The 14,731-nt window shown below is 31.4% G+C and overlaps 1 protein-coding gene across 1 annotated transcript; it reads left to right on the top strand.

Annotated features, from left to right (window-relative positions):
* The first annotated feature begins 2,025 nt into the window (after window positions 1–2,025).
* Window positions 2,026–10,166, top strand: LOC134688332 (mucin-2-like). The gene is made up of 4 exons (XM_063548927.1): window positions 2,026–2,378; window positions 3,001–3,939; window positions 4,407–4,485; window positions 7,975–10,166. Exons 1-4 carry the CDS (start codon window positions 2,360–2,362, stop codon window positions 8,231–8,233), a joined length of 1,296 nt encoding a protein of 431 aa, XP_063404997.1. The 5' UTR covers window positions 2,026–2,359; the 3' UTR covers window positions 8,234–10,166.
* The last annotated feature ends 4,565 nt before the right edge of the window (window positions 10,167–14,731 follow it).

The raw sequence follows: 14,731 nt of genomic DNA, 5'->3' as shown, positions 1-14,731 counted from the left end.
CATGTCCCAAGTCACGACCCTCATATTTTCAGTCTTGATGATTTGTTTTTCGATATTTGTTATGACTCGTTCTCTGCGCACTTTTCTGGCATTGAAAATCATGATATTTTCCATCTTACTAGTCTTTTCTCTTCTTTTTTTTTTTGTCGTTGGATTGCTGTTATATCGACATAGACCGTAACTTGTCGTAAACATCCTTTGATAGTATCAAAGCTGTTCCGGGTATTGATAATATATGTTTATTTGTCTAACTTAAGGTTAAAACCATAACTGATTGCGATAAATCTATATTCAGTTAAAATGCATATATCCTTTACATTTTCAGTTTCTTGTCAGTCATTTTGCCAGTCTTCAGCCGAGAGTAATAATTTGAAAGGTAAGATAAAAACATATTTCAAACAAGTATCCTAATTTGATAGTGTCATTCTATTCTCGAATGGGATCGTATTGCATTATAGATTCCTTGCTATTGATCAGAACTATATGACTTTAAGGTGATCAACTGCGTAATCAGCTTTCATTTGATGAAGTGTTATTTTGTTTCATACCTGGAATTAATAAGTGTTTTATTTCAGACAATCATAATTTATTCTGTAGAAACTAATCTAACGAATTCTCACTGGTGCATTTTCTACTATTGTGTATAATGATATTAAAGTTACAGTATTGTAATGCATTCCTCGTGAATAAATAATTTGCCTGATGCAGTTCAAAGTAAAATTTATTTCAATTTCAGTTTTAGTTAATCCAAAAGGGTACTTAGCACCTGTAATTATAGCAGTTTTCATAACATAAGTATAGATTTTAAAAACAGTCCGTTCTTTGCTTTTCTGAGATTACTCTTGTTATCACAAAGTCGCTGCGTTAGATTATAATTATGCATTTTCATTACTTAATATTGTAAAAACAAAATTCGGACCGATTTATATATGCAATGTGTTGTCAAAGTGGACGCAGAGATTCTGATTGAATATATATTTTCTGAACCAGACATGGATGAGGGCTTGGATGGGGTTAAATGATTAAAGAATAATGCCCTTAAAAAATGAAGATTAGAGAATAACGGGCAAAGAAATAAAGATTAGAGAAAAAAAAACACATTTTAAATTCGCTAGAAGTGGATCTTCACAACTCTATTTGAATTACAATAGAACACAATGCAAAACAAGTTATGAATAAAGGAGTGTTTATCACGTAGAGGTACATTCCTTGGACAATGACAAATTTAGACAACATTTCTTACCTGCCTAGCAACACAACGTATAAATTTTATTTTAACAACATATTTTATGATATTTTAACGGATGCTTTATTTCTTTTTCAATGAAAGAAACATTGCAACATATTTAAAAGATGAGAAATTAAAATGTCTCGTGTCCGGATATTCACCCTTCTTTTCAAACTGTTAACCTTGGAAGGTCAAATAAAGTCGACGCGGAAAATGTTATTTTGAAAATAGTATTTTATATTATTATAGACTCAAACAATAAAGCCTAATTTTATATTCAAGAGACAAATGGACACTTTCAATATCATCTAATATATGCTGAGTAAACATGACTTTTGTTTTCAAAAATGCGAAAATGAATTTTAAAAATATTATGTGGAAATTTACTATGAATATATTGACTATCAATGTTAAAATATGTGTAACATGAACGTTGCAGTATCTAGTTCAAATACGTCAATTGCGAATTGCAAAATGTTGCAGTCACTGTATATATATTAGTAACAGCATGTGCATCATTTTAGAGTTTGAACGTGTGTTTTACGTTAATGAAATATATATATATAATTTTATGAAATTTTGTGAAATTATTTTTTCTGCTGTAGTCAATATACGCATGTGCAAACAAGTTTTATTTGAATTCGACAATTGGGTTTGTTTATATTTGCGAAAGAAGCACGTCATTCATATTAGAACATGTTATGAATTATAGTTGGGTTTTTTTAATATCATATGTAAATTATTTGTTGGTCAACTTTTTTACCTCGGTTTTTCTAACTTTTTCTTTAAATTTTTATAGTTGCCACATTTTGTCAAAATAGTGTAGCCTCAGGAAGTTCCGCTATCATTGACGGATATGCAGCCCACGGAAAAGACACAGATAAGACGTGTCCATGTAGTGCCACAGTATCCATACCTAATAATGGTACTTCTAGTCTTGCCTTTAGTGCTTTCTTTAGTCTACACCCACAATACAATGGATGTGGGAGCTCCATAGACGTTAGAGTAAACAACTCAGGTCAGAGTACGAGAATCAGATGTACCATTGCTGGTAGTATATCAGTTAATAACGGAGACAATGTTCTCATCGACTTGAAGAAAGAATCGTCACCTGAAGATACCCGATATTGTATGAAGCTTCAGTTTTCAGGTAATGAAAACTCATTTCAGTTAGTTTTTTTTTTTACATCGTTGGATGAATGCTGCACAACCATAGCGCAAAATGAGAAATCAGTATTATTTTAGAATTTGTGTACACATATTTATTCATAAAACATTTCAAACGACACTTTTCTTCTATCTTTATTAATGAAATTTTAATTAACTAAGATAGTACTTACTGCAAATCAAAACTAACAATCTCACAGTCAAGTTGTGTCATCATAGAAGATTTGACATATATTCACATTTTATGTAAGTTTTCTTCCTATCATAAAAATGTATTTATTGATGATATTATATACACTGTTTGTACCATCTTAGTTTGGGATGAAGATTTCTATGATTAAGAAAGAACATATTCTTATAGAGTTATAAGTATTTAAAGGATCCATCAACTCGTGTTTCGTATATTCTTTATGAGGTTTATGAGGTTTACCGTTGACTGAGAATCTTAACTCTTAAGCGAAAAGTGTAAAGTATCATGTTCCAATCATAAAATCAATCAGGGTGTCGGAATATCTCTGAAACAAAGAAATCGACAAAAAATGCTTTAGTATGTAATTTTCATGACAATGCTAACTAAATAAAATATTGTTTTGTTATCATTTTAGATCCGACAGCAACTCTAGCAGTGAAGTGTAACGGGGAAAATGTCCCTGTTCCACCGACTCCATCAACAACAACAGCAACCACAACAACTGTTTTAACACAACCATCTACCACATCTTCAATTCGGACAGAATTACGTTCAACATCGACTTTATCGTCCACAATTTTGCAAAAAATAACTGATAGCTTTACATCATCGAATCCACTCATTTCGTCTACAACAGAAGCGGTCATTTTTTCAAATGCCCCAACAACTGAAACGAATCCATCGATCTTTACAACAACAACAGTTTTGAAAACATCATCGACAACTAAAGCCAACGTTGAAGATAATACAAGCACACCAACAACGACAGCTATACTCGATGAAATTTTATCAACAGATATGTCTTCTAAATTACCAGAAACTAGTTCAAAAGATTATTCAACATCGTCGTCAATGGACGAAAAACATCCGACAACAATGAAGATGATGTCAACTGATGGTGATGTCACGTCGCAAACTGAAAAATTATCAACAAAATTAACAACAATGGCTGATACTACCGCCATTGAAACCACGACTCCGGTAGTAATCAAACAAACAACTAAAACTGCACCAACTTCAACATCAAATCAATCAACAACTTCAACACAATCAACTTCAACAGTATCAGCTTCAGAAGCTTCAACTTCAGCAGCATCAACTTCAACTTCAATTAAAACTACTAGTAAGTTACAAAAAACTGAAAGTACAACTGAACATGGGATTTCTGCAAAAGCTAATAAATTGTCAACTGAAGAATTGAAAATAGACGAAACTACAGTTGCCATCCAACTAACCTCCCCAGCAAAACGAAGCACGAACGATGAACGATCAACACAGACATCACAATCAACACCACGACAAACAACAAACAAGCATGGGGTTACTGGTAGCTCTAAAGATGATGACTTTCCAAGTAAGATTATTAACTGTACTATAGAAATGTGTGCCATTTAAACTGACCATTACAGTTTGATTTAGATTTACGTTCAATAAAGAATGAACAATTGAATATTTCTAAAAAGAATCATTTTTTATGAATCGTGCTTTATGTACATATTTTGATAAACGAAAATATTAACCTATGATAATAAAATATACATATTTAAGTAATGTTGATTATCTTTTTTTTTCTTCATTTAAATCATATTTATTGTATTTTCAATGATTAGACATCCCAAATATATAATTCAATACCAAGTAGATATATTCTATTTAGTTTATTTATGTAAGTTTGAAGTGCACCAACAAGTGTATTCTATAACCATCGTTATTGAAATGGTTCATTTAGTGTGCAGTTTTTTGACGCCCATCAATTACCATGAAATTTCTTACTCAGAAATCCAATTATTAATGTGTATATGGTATATGCTATTTTTGCAGTTGAAGTCGTAGCTCCTGTTGCCAGCGTTGGTGGGTTGATCATCATTCTAGTGATTATTTGTATAGTTGTCGGATTAAGGTAAGTTATTCGTGTGGTTGTCGGAATAAGGTATAATTCATTCAGAGTCTACATAAACATTTTAATCTATATTTGATTATATCATTATTGCCTTTCCAATTGTTTTGATTATAATTTTCGCTATCTTTGTTTTTCTTTTTATCAGAAACCATGTATTTAAGTAGTTGTTCCAGCCTAATACATTGTAATCATTTTCTGTAGAAAAGTTCTGGTCTGATTATCCATTCAATGCCCTAAAATTGCTGAAAAACTTATCTTAATTGAATAAAGTACATGAAATAAATTTTGCAGAACTAAAACAACTACATGGTCAAATACCAAGTTAAACACAAGTCTTGACCATTGCAACCAAAGCTTTAATAAATCAGTGTATTGAACCAGGACCATATACATAATATATTAGGTTAGATATACTATTCCCAGATTGAACGTCAGAACGTCTTTATTTTATTTTTAGAACTTCTAAGCAGAAAAGGGACCTAAATTTTACAGTAATTGCATGTTTTTTTTATTTATGTAATTTAGTGAGCAGTAAAAAAAATGTGTATAGGTATTTTACATATACCCTTAGTTAGTACATGTAAAATGATATTATGAGGAAGTGTTTATACATTTTTGTAGTACCCTTAGATTAAAAGAAATAGTTTAAAAAAACAAACTACTAACTATCAAATACATTATATTTCCCAATAACCTAAAATGTATATATGATCATATATGCTGTGTACAAGTTGTCCTTTTTATACATACTTGTAGTACAAACTTCAAGTATTTGTAAACTGAGAACGTGTTCAAAATCAGCAACGTGGGCGCAGCATTTACTTAATTATGTTCCCAAATATTATATATTCAGTCATTGTATGCAATCACTACATCCGCCATATTTATATTTTTGCTTATGTTCTATGCAGAGTATGGAAAATTTGTTTCATCTATCATGCTTGCTTAATACTATAAAAAAAAAAAGATGTGGTATGAATGCCAATGAGACAACTCTTCACCAGAGCCCAAATGACACAGAAATTATTATTATACAGTACAGTATTTATAACAGCGCATTTATATATAATATTAAAATTACCCTAAGCGCTTAACAACATATATCCATTCACATATATAAGTATCGACAATAAAAATTTGAAAGCCCATGTTATAAAATCCTAAAACAAACAGAACGGCTGCCGCTTTGTCGAATCTTCATTCCCCATATGTTTTAGTTCTCAAACGTGGGACTGGCATTGTTAAGATCTTGGCATTTTAAGATCTAAGTGCTCGCATCGGTTTTCCTGCAAAGCATTGAACACATACATAAGAAGTTTATATTGGCATCGATATGTTACGTGCAGCCAATGGAGAGACTTGAGGATTGGTGCTATGTGGTCGTACTTCCTCTTCCCTGTAATGACAATGGATGCTGCGTTTTGGACTCGCTGTAGGCTTTGAATAGATGTTGCTGGGAGTTCAAATAGCAATGCGTTCACATAATCAAAACGATTCACAACTATATGTCACCGTACGACCTTCAACAATGAACAAAGCCATATTCGGATAGTCGGCTATAAAAGACACCGAAATGACAAATGTAAAACGACAAAACTAACCAACCTAATTTATGTTAAAAAAAAAATAAGAGAACGAAATTAAATATAAAACACAACAACAACGAGTTCCTTACTGGGGACAGGTACATACCTACTTTTTTTCTTTTCACTGAAGGTTTAAACATAAAATACATGCAGTCTGATATTTAGTCATGGTATACACGAGTTCTTTTAAATTGTGCCTGTGAATAGAGCGACTTGGTGCAACATATAATATTATAAGTCTGTTTTTGTACAAAAGCGCAAACATTATTATCGATTTAATCAAGTGTATTTATCATTTTATTACAATTTCTAGGAGAAACAAAACAGGAAAACACAAGTTTTCAGTGGTAAATTTTCTTTGGTCGGTCATTACGTATTTTTCTGTTGTGTGAAGCATGTATATTTTGTCTGTAGCATGTGTATTACATGTAAACAGCCTGCGTATGCCTTTTCAGTACAAATATGAATAAAATGGGTCATGCATACTATTTGAAACATAATATAGGGTTATTGCATGAATATTGGGGAATATTGTCCCGAGTAGAATCTTATATTGCACGAGCTTGCGAGTGCAATATATTTTCTACGAGGGACAATATTCCCCAATATTCATGCAATAACCCTTTTATTGTATAGCAATATAATATTAAAAAGTAAAAAATGGTTTAAACTAGATTTTGACGTTAATGACGTCATTAATTTTTGAAGACTTATTGCACTAGTGCAATATTGGAATTTATTGCACGCTAACTTTTGGTTACTTTCTGTGGGAAATATTATATTGCTATACAATAATATAAGATTTTAAAAATAAGCTTAAATATTACAATCTGATTGAATAACGGACCTGTGTCCCAGCTTTGCTTACAACGTTCTACTGATGTTTTAAAAACTTTTCGGGATCCTCTAGTTTTATAGAATCATTAACCACCTTAAAAAATTTGAAAGCTGAAATTGCAGTGGCTTAAATGTAATAATTTTCAGAACAGAGAGTAAAACGCGGTAATGTCGTAAGAAAAGCTTGGGCTCGAGATCTGTATATTATTCAAGATTGTGAAAATTTAATAACTAATAGCAAATGTAGTCTTTTATTATCTGCTTACTTATACATATATGCATATACACAATTTTCAATAATTTGGTATTGGAACAGGCAAACTCGGGCTCAATTTGTGCAGATAATATTTATTAAGCGGATGAGGTGGTTCCATTCATATTTGCTACAGATATGGGAGACAATTCACTTCTGCACATTTAAGACACGTTTAATCAAATATTTTATTATTATTTGTGTGTTGATGTCATTGGTTCGTGTTTAAGCACAGCGCACATAGTCAATTATAGTAAATTTAATGAATTGAAATTATTTATTAAGAATCTGAGTATTTGTTCTAGGAGGAAAATACATCTACATGTAAATGAAAGTTACAAAAAGTTAAAACATTTAAAATCAACATTCAGATAAAAAAAAAAAGAATGAACGGCAATTTTGAATCTGACCATTGAATAATACCTTCCTCAGATACCGGAATGTAACCTTGACGAAAGTAATGTTATTTCAGCATCTTTGGCCTACACTATCAAATCATCTTTTATGGGCTGTATTCCATGTTCGAACATACAAGAGTCGATCTCGAGCATCATATATATAGTTTTCGAATGTTCAGATTTATCAAACTTTATTTGGAATTTGAATATCGTCTTTTTTTCTGTTCTTTTTGCATATAGACATGTGACTTTGTAAAAACAGGCTTTTGAACTTTTATTTGTAGGGAAGACATAAAGAAACGAACTTTTAATGTAGTACGTTGTTATAAATATTTATAATTACCATAAAAATAAACATGACTGTCTTTTTTTTTTTTTTTTATAAGTATCATGGCTATGTTTTGTCTCCTATTAGGCGTAATGGCTGTGGCTGCAATGAAGATACATTACCTCATAGTAATACACTAGTGGAAAAGGCTTCAACTGAAATTAAAAACAGAGAAAAAGACACATATGTAAATCCATTATATGATGATATATCGCTTACCGGAAAATCGGATCGTTCCGATAGAGACTCTATGATGCAAGAAATTCCTTCAGATGATGATTCTGAGGATTCCTACAGATTACCCGAATCAACAAAAATTGATGGTGAATTGTGGACGCATTTATGATAAATTTTTGTAATTTATTTCTGATATGTGCCATTATAAATTATGCTCATCCTACAACAATATCATAACCAACATCGTTTCATACTCATTGTTTAAGTATTAACAGTCCCATCAATTAATTTCAATAGAAAAAATCCTAGTAGCATTTTAGGCCTAAAATTTAATGAATCACTTAACTTTTTTTGGCGAATATTTTTTAACGACTGTAAATGCCAACAATTAAGTCGCATTAGAAAATCAGTATTTGCCAAGTTTTCCAGAAATCAAATATTTCCTTAATTTCCATTTTTTTTACATCATAGATATATTTAAAACAATTTATTTCGAGAATACGCACATTACAGTAGCGACCTCTTGGTGAAATATAACGTGCAGAGCCGGTAAATAGCACACAGTTTAACGGTCATAAATTTCAGATCCAAATTCTTTTATAACACGATGATGGAACCATTTCCAGGACGGATCCAGACTGTTTTAGGGAAAAGTGCAATCTCAGGAATAAGGAGTCTTAGATATAATAATAAAAGGTTTTTTATTACATTGAATTAAAACGTAAAAAAAAGAAAATCCCGTGCGGTGGTCATTGAAAACGAGCTGCTGGTCCTTCCTTTTATTTCTGTTGTAAAATAACAAAGTTGTGTCTGTCATTGCAAAATTGTTTGTGGTCAAAACCTTGAGACTACAACGTTTAAGAGAACTCTGGATTGAACTATAATTTATGGTGTTATCATTGAGACTGATTTTACGATAATGTGTACGATTTCTTACTTTTCTGATTGGTCACTGAATAATTCGCGACAAGCAAAATTGTTCACAGAAAAACTATCGTGTATTTAAATATCAATAATTTCGAATCTGATAGAAATACTTTTCAATTTTGTCAAAGTCTGTTACGTAATCTTCAGATAAGAGTTGCCTCACCTTGCCCAGTGTGTGATATCAGAGACAAATTGTAGACATATACATATATATATATATATATGTCTCTGAAGATATGAAATGCATTTGTTGTTCTAGTTCTAATCGAAAATTGGATCACGAGCTTCGTCTTTTAAGAAATAAAAAATCTCCTTTATTATAGAACCTATTTTTTTAAAAACATGTATTTTTGTTATCAATGTGATAAAGTTCTTTTCATCAATCAGCATTAATGTTGCCTATTGTATAAATGGTGTCTGAATATTTTTTAAGAATATTTACATAATGTCTAATTTGTACTCAATAAGATGACTCGAGAAGATAAATTTCTTCTGAATCTTTTAAACTGCAAATCAAAGTGAAAAAAAACAGCATTACATTTGTCTGTTGTGGCATTTTTAATATATTTTCGTTATTCATAGCATTAATATATTATATGTATCAACACCGGATTGATTATAGTCATGAACCAAAACAGCATTAATCTATAATTGTTAATGTTTTACAAAGCAGTATTTGTGGTTTAAAGGCTATTTATGGTTTTACATTGAATTACACATCGACCGCATATCGTGTATACACATTATAACTTACACAACATATATTTGTTTTTGTTATTTATGTTAAATGTTCAATTATATACGAGTTTTTATAGGTTGTTACGAATATGTGTCATATACCACAATTTTTGTAACTATGAAACATGGTTTGTCCTAGTCTTATAATGTATGATGAGTTATTGTTTTGTATTAATAATATTGCTATGTACACATATATCATTTGATAAATGCAATTCTTTCTTTCTTATTTCATTTATTTGTTTTTACAGAAAAAAGGAACAAACAATCACGCACATGTTCATTTTAACAGCACATACATATCAATCAAAGCGAAAGGAGGGTAAACACTTAACATACACACAAACACCCATATATACATACACACAAGAACTCAAAAGAATGCAAGAGAGAAATGTACATTTTTCAATATTTATGATTTTTTTTATAAAAACCATTGTTAAGAGAGGATTTAAAGTTCACAGTGGTATCTTACGTGCAAGTATTTCAAATATCTCTACATAACATCTCTAACAGTGGGTCATACAGTTTTAAAAGGTTGTTAATGCCAACACGGTTGTGGTTGTTTTAAAACATTAAAATAATAAATTTAAACAAACTATGCTAACATATTTATTAAAACAAAGCTATTATTTCACGAACCACGTAATAATTGGACTATCATACTACGCAATTTCTTACAAGCTTTATTCAACTGGCTTTCAATTTTTTAAGTGTGCCACCTGCATGTCTTTGTGAGAATTAGTTGTCTATTGCTCTCTGATTCTGAGTATATAAATATGGACATACGATAATCGTTCTAAAGACACTAATCCATGACAAGCCGCCTACAAAGTTACAACTTATACTCCCGTTTAAATGCACTTGCTGACTTCTATGCGAAAACTATCAACAACACAAAATTATGCAATAAATGTAAACATTTTGATGATCCTTGCAATGTTTCTGGTTGATTCAGGAATATTGCTAAAATGCGACTGTATGGGTTTAGCACGTGTAAAATTGTGATAGCATTTTTTGTATGCATCATTTCCTGAAATAGCGAAAAATAAAATATATTTGAGAATTACTTTTTCGTTTCTACCAGGCATATTGCAGTTGTATGAACTGATATAAGAACAACTCGTAATATGGCCAGACTTTAGAAAATACAACAGGCAATGCATCTTTGCTAGCCAAGGGTTACGCGGGAGTGGATCGTAACCCTTGGCTAGCGAAGATGCAGGCGAAGATTCAAATGGTTAATTATCGAATTCAGAAAAAGAAGTGTCAGAAAGTTTTTGCGACTGATTGCGATACCTATTAGATTAAGGTTAATTTTATTGACGATATACTGTTTATGTTATTGTATTTCGAAAAACAGAGTTGTTAATTTCTGTGTCATTTTTTGTCTCAGTTGTAATGTTGTCTCATTTGGAATGCCACATCTTTCTTATTTTTATATGTTTCATATAATGATTAAAAAAAGAAACAAGAATGTTAACGCTTATGATGATGTGAAGTTAACTATAGCAGTTGTGATAAATCAGATATAACAAATCAAAAGCCATTTTATATTTTTCTTCGTGTTCAGATAAAATAAGCCAAAACATTTTTGCATAAACAAAATTTAACATAACTTATGGTTGTTGTTAAATGTTGAACGTTTGAAATATAAAAATGTTTTGGTTCAAAAGACGAGCTTTAAAAGTGTCAATGGCAGCAAGTCAGAGCTACAAGACTATGGAACTAAAATGAACATACTAATGAATCGCAAGACGTACTTTTCTCATTTAATGACGACCTAGTCGATTTATAAAATTGAAAGCTTTTTAACAAAAATAAAAAAACACAAACACAATAGGATGCCACGAATCAATAAATCAAACATCAGTTCGGCACACAGATATATATGACTCATATATCGATTATTTTCAAGTGTTCCATGAAATCCAAATACTAAAAAACTAAACATATAAAAAAGAAGATGTGGTATGATTACCAATGACACAACTATCCACAAGAGACCAAAGTGACATTGACATTAACAACTATAGGTCACCATACGGCCTTCAACAATGAGCAAAGCCAATAGCGCACTCAGCTATAAAAGGCCCCGATATGACGATGTAAAACAATTCAAAAGAGAACACTAACGGCCTTATTTGTATAAAAAATGAACAAAAAACAAATATGTAACACATAAACAAACGACAACCACTGAATTACAGGCTCCTGACTGGGACAGGCACATACCATACATGTGGCGGGATTGCAACCCTCCTCCTAACCTGCATCAGTGGTGTAACAGTACAACATAAGAACGAACTATAAAAATCAGTTGAAAAAGGCTGAACTCATCAGATGCAATACAAATGGACGTGGCCAGGTACTTGTACATCCCGACAACAAAAAGACAAAAGGAACAGATCTGAGAGTACTCGCAGTTATCTGAAAGCTAGTTCAAAGCCACTAACAACTAATAAAAAAATCATGCATCTAAGACTTAACATTTGTAAATATTTTGTCAAAAAAAATTGTATGACAACAAACGAAAACAGAATGCATTTGAATGCTGGAGGACCAGCAATGATATCTCACCAATTTGTAGTCACTCTATTTCTGATGTACACCAATTGTTTATCAGTTTATGCATCTTATAATCTGCCTTTTTATGAACCAGAATTAGCCTGTGGGTGGTATTTGTTAAAACCGGTATTGACTCCTACCTAATTTGAAAAATTTTCGATGTTTGACCATTTGGCATATGGTGGGTGGCAGAAAAAAACTTTGTATTCTGGATAATCTGGTATCACTCTCTGTTTAAAGTTATGTTTGTATTGCCCTTAACATTGATAAGATTAAAGAGTTGGGTGTTCGTGTATGTCTTTTCTTATTTGTTCGTACATTCTGCGTCGTTGTTTTAGATATGTGTCCTCTAATTGCCATCTGCATTTTTATTAGAATTCTTTTTTATCAATTACATGCTATATTTTACCTCAGCGCTGTCAACAATTTAATGTATAATACCATAACAGATATATACATTTTGTTTTAATATTAGGAATACAAGTCATAATATAAGCTGAACGATCTATTAGCTTAAATATATTTTCCAACTGTTCTGTTCTATAAACTGAAGCTGTACTATTTTAGTTCCAGCAAGAAAATCCCCACAAACCTATAGAAATGTCCCTTTTGGTTGTTAATCAATCGATCATAAAACAGAAGGCGAAAAAAAAAAACCGCTGGATTCTACCGGTAAGGAGTAGTATTGTGAAAACTGAATTATATTCACGTTGTAAATCATATCTTGATACGCTAGTTTAAGGAAGTACATATAAAAAACATAATCCACGTATACAAATTTTCGACAGCATCAATTGTACGAGAAAAATGAGCTCTGCAAAAGATATAAAACAAATGTGAGTTGTACAATTTATTGCAATCTCTTTACAACATTTGTCCTTAAAGGATTACGGGTCAAGAGATTTATCATCCTCTGGTATTTCCTATTTTTTCGTTAACAACGTGGTATTTGGGAGTAATAACACCTACTCGTAGGTTCAGAGTCCGAATGTTGTGTGATGGCAGAGAAAAATGTCTTCATTCACACTTCTACATTGTGAATTATAAAATAATAAGCAGACGTGGCGTTATTGCAAATAGGTCAACTATATATATATTTTTCGGCCAAAGGGTACAAATTTGAACAATAAGAGGTCGTCGTAGGCCGTTATTATAAGCAAACACCAATACTGAAAAGTGAGGTGAAAACCCAGTTACGATAATGGAAATACAGATCCTTTTTCCCTACTACCATATCATTATAATCGAAGCGTAAACATAAAATGTGTCCTTTTTTTTTTTTTAATGAAAACCCGCAGCAAACAATTCAAAAGAGGAAACCAACTATTTCATTTATACACGTGTACATAACGTTAATTTCCAGACCAGCTGTAGCTAGTTGAGTAGACACTTAACTGGGATTACTTTCATATTATTTAAACACAAAATCATGCTTATTTGCATGTAATATATGCCAATGGAAGATAAGCACAAATTCATACCCCAAAAGTTTATAAAAAAGTATAAGGAATAGAAAATTCTAGATGATAAATACAACGCAAACCTAAACAACCTGTACAGAATTGAATTTTATTAACAGTAGAAATATCAAGATAAGAAAAATTTCAGTGAGACAAATGTCAATAAAAATCTAAGTTGTAAAGAGTTACAAAAACATATGTCCTTCAACAATGAGAAAAACCAATACCCGTATAGCATATCAGTGTTATCACGAAAGGCTCTGGTATGAGGCCCGTTCAAAATACATTCTGAAATATAATACAACGAACAAAAACAAATAAATGACTGACACCAACATAACTACTAGATAACTGGATTACTGGGTTTCAGGTATCTGGATATGGACAGGCGCTTAAAGAGGTTGACGAAAATAAACATATTTATAACACTCAATCATCCCCCTACCTTGGACTGGTTAAACTATAAAACATAAGATAAACTTTAAAGTCAGTTGGAAAGGGATTGATATATCCGGCTGTTTCAAATTAGTGATTACAGACAGAGGATTGCACGAGATGTTATGACTTTCATATTCAAGTTCCTAGTACATTTTTTGTTTAAAAATAAATGTGTCTGTGTGGAAATAAATCTCAAGAGATGAAGTGTAAGACATATTTGGAGTGAATGAAGACGATCAATTAGAAAAGTATGTTTTACAATAATTGATTGCTTCAGTCACACCTTATACGGTTCATTATACTTAAAATGTTACACAATACACGTGTACCAGATGTGTTTTAAATCAAAAGTTATATACCGTTTTATTCTATTGCTTCGATAATGTGTCTTTAAAAAAAATGCGTGTACTGGATTTTCCTTTTTTTTTCTTTTTCTTATATATTTTTCGAAGAGCCATGATGGGGGTGAAGGAAGGTTCTTTATCCACTTTTGTATGAATATTCGCACACCAGTTTTGTGTGTTCATCACATGTTC

The sequence above is a fragment of the Mytilus trossulus genome, chromosome 10 (assembly GCF_036588685.1).
Source record: "Mytilus trossulus isolate FHL-02 chromosome 10, PNRI_Mtr1.1.1.hap1, whole genome shotgun sequence".
NCBI lineage: Eukaryota > Metazoa > Mollusca > Bivalvia > Mytilida > Mytilidae > Mytilus > Mytilus trossulus.
Note: the sequence above shows the minus strand (reverse complement) of the source record. Positions and strands in the feature narration are given on the sequence as shown.

Excerpts from the sequence above, each read along its gene's own strand:
- LOC134688332 (XM_063548927.1), top strand. Across the intron at positions 3,940-4,406 it reads TAAAGATGATGACTTTCCAA|TTGAAGTCGTAGCTCCTGTT; the intron begins GTAAGATTATTA and ends CTATTTTTGCAG. Across the intron at positions 4,486-7,974 it reads TGTATAGTTGTCGGATTAAG|GCGTAATGGCTGTGGCTGCA; the intron begins GTAAGTTATTCG and ends GTCTCCTATTAG.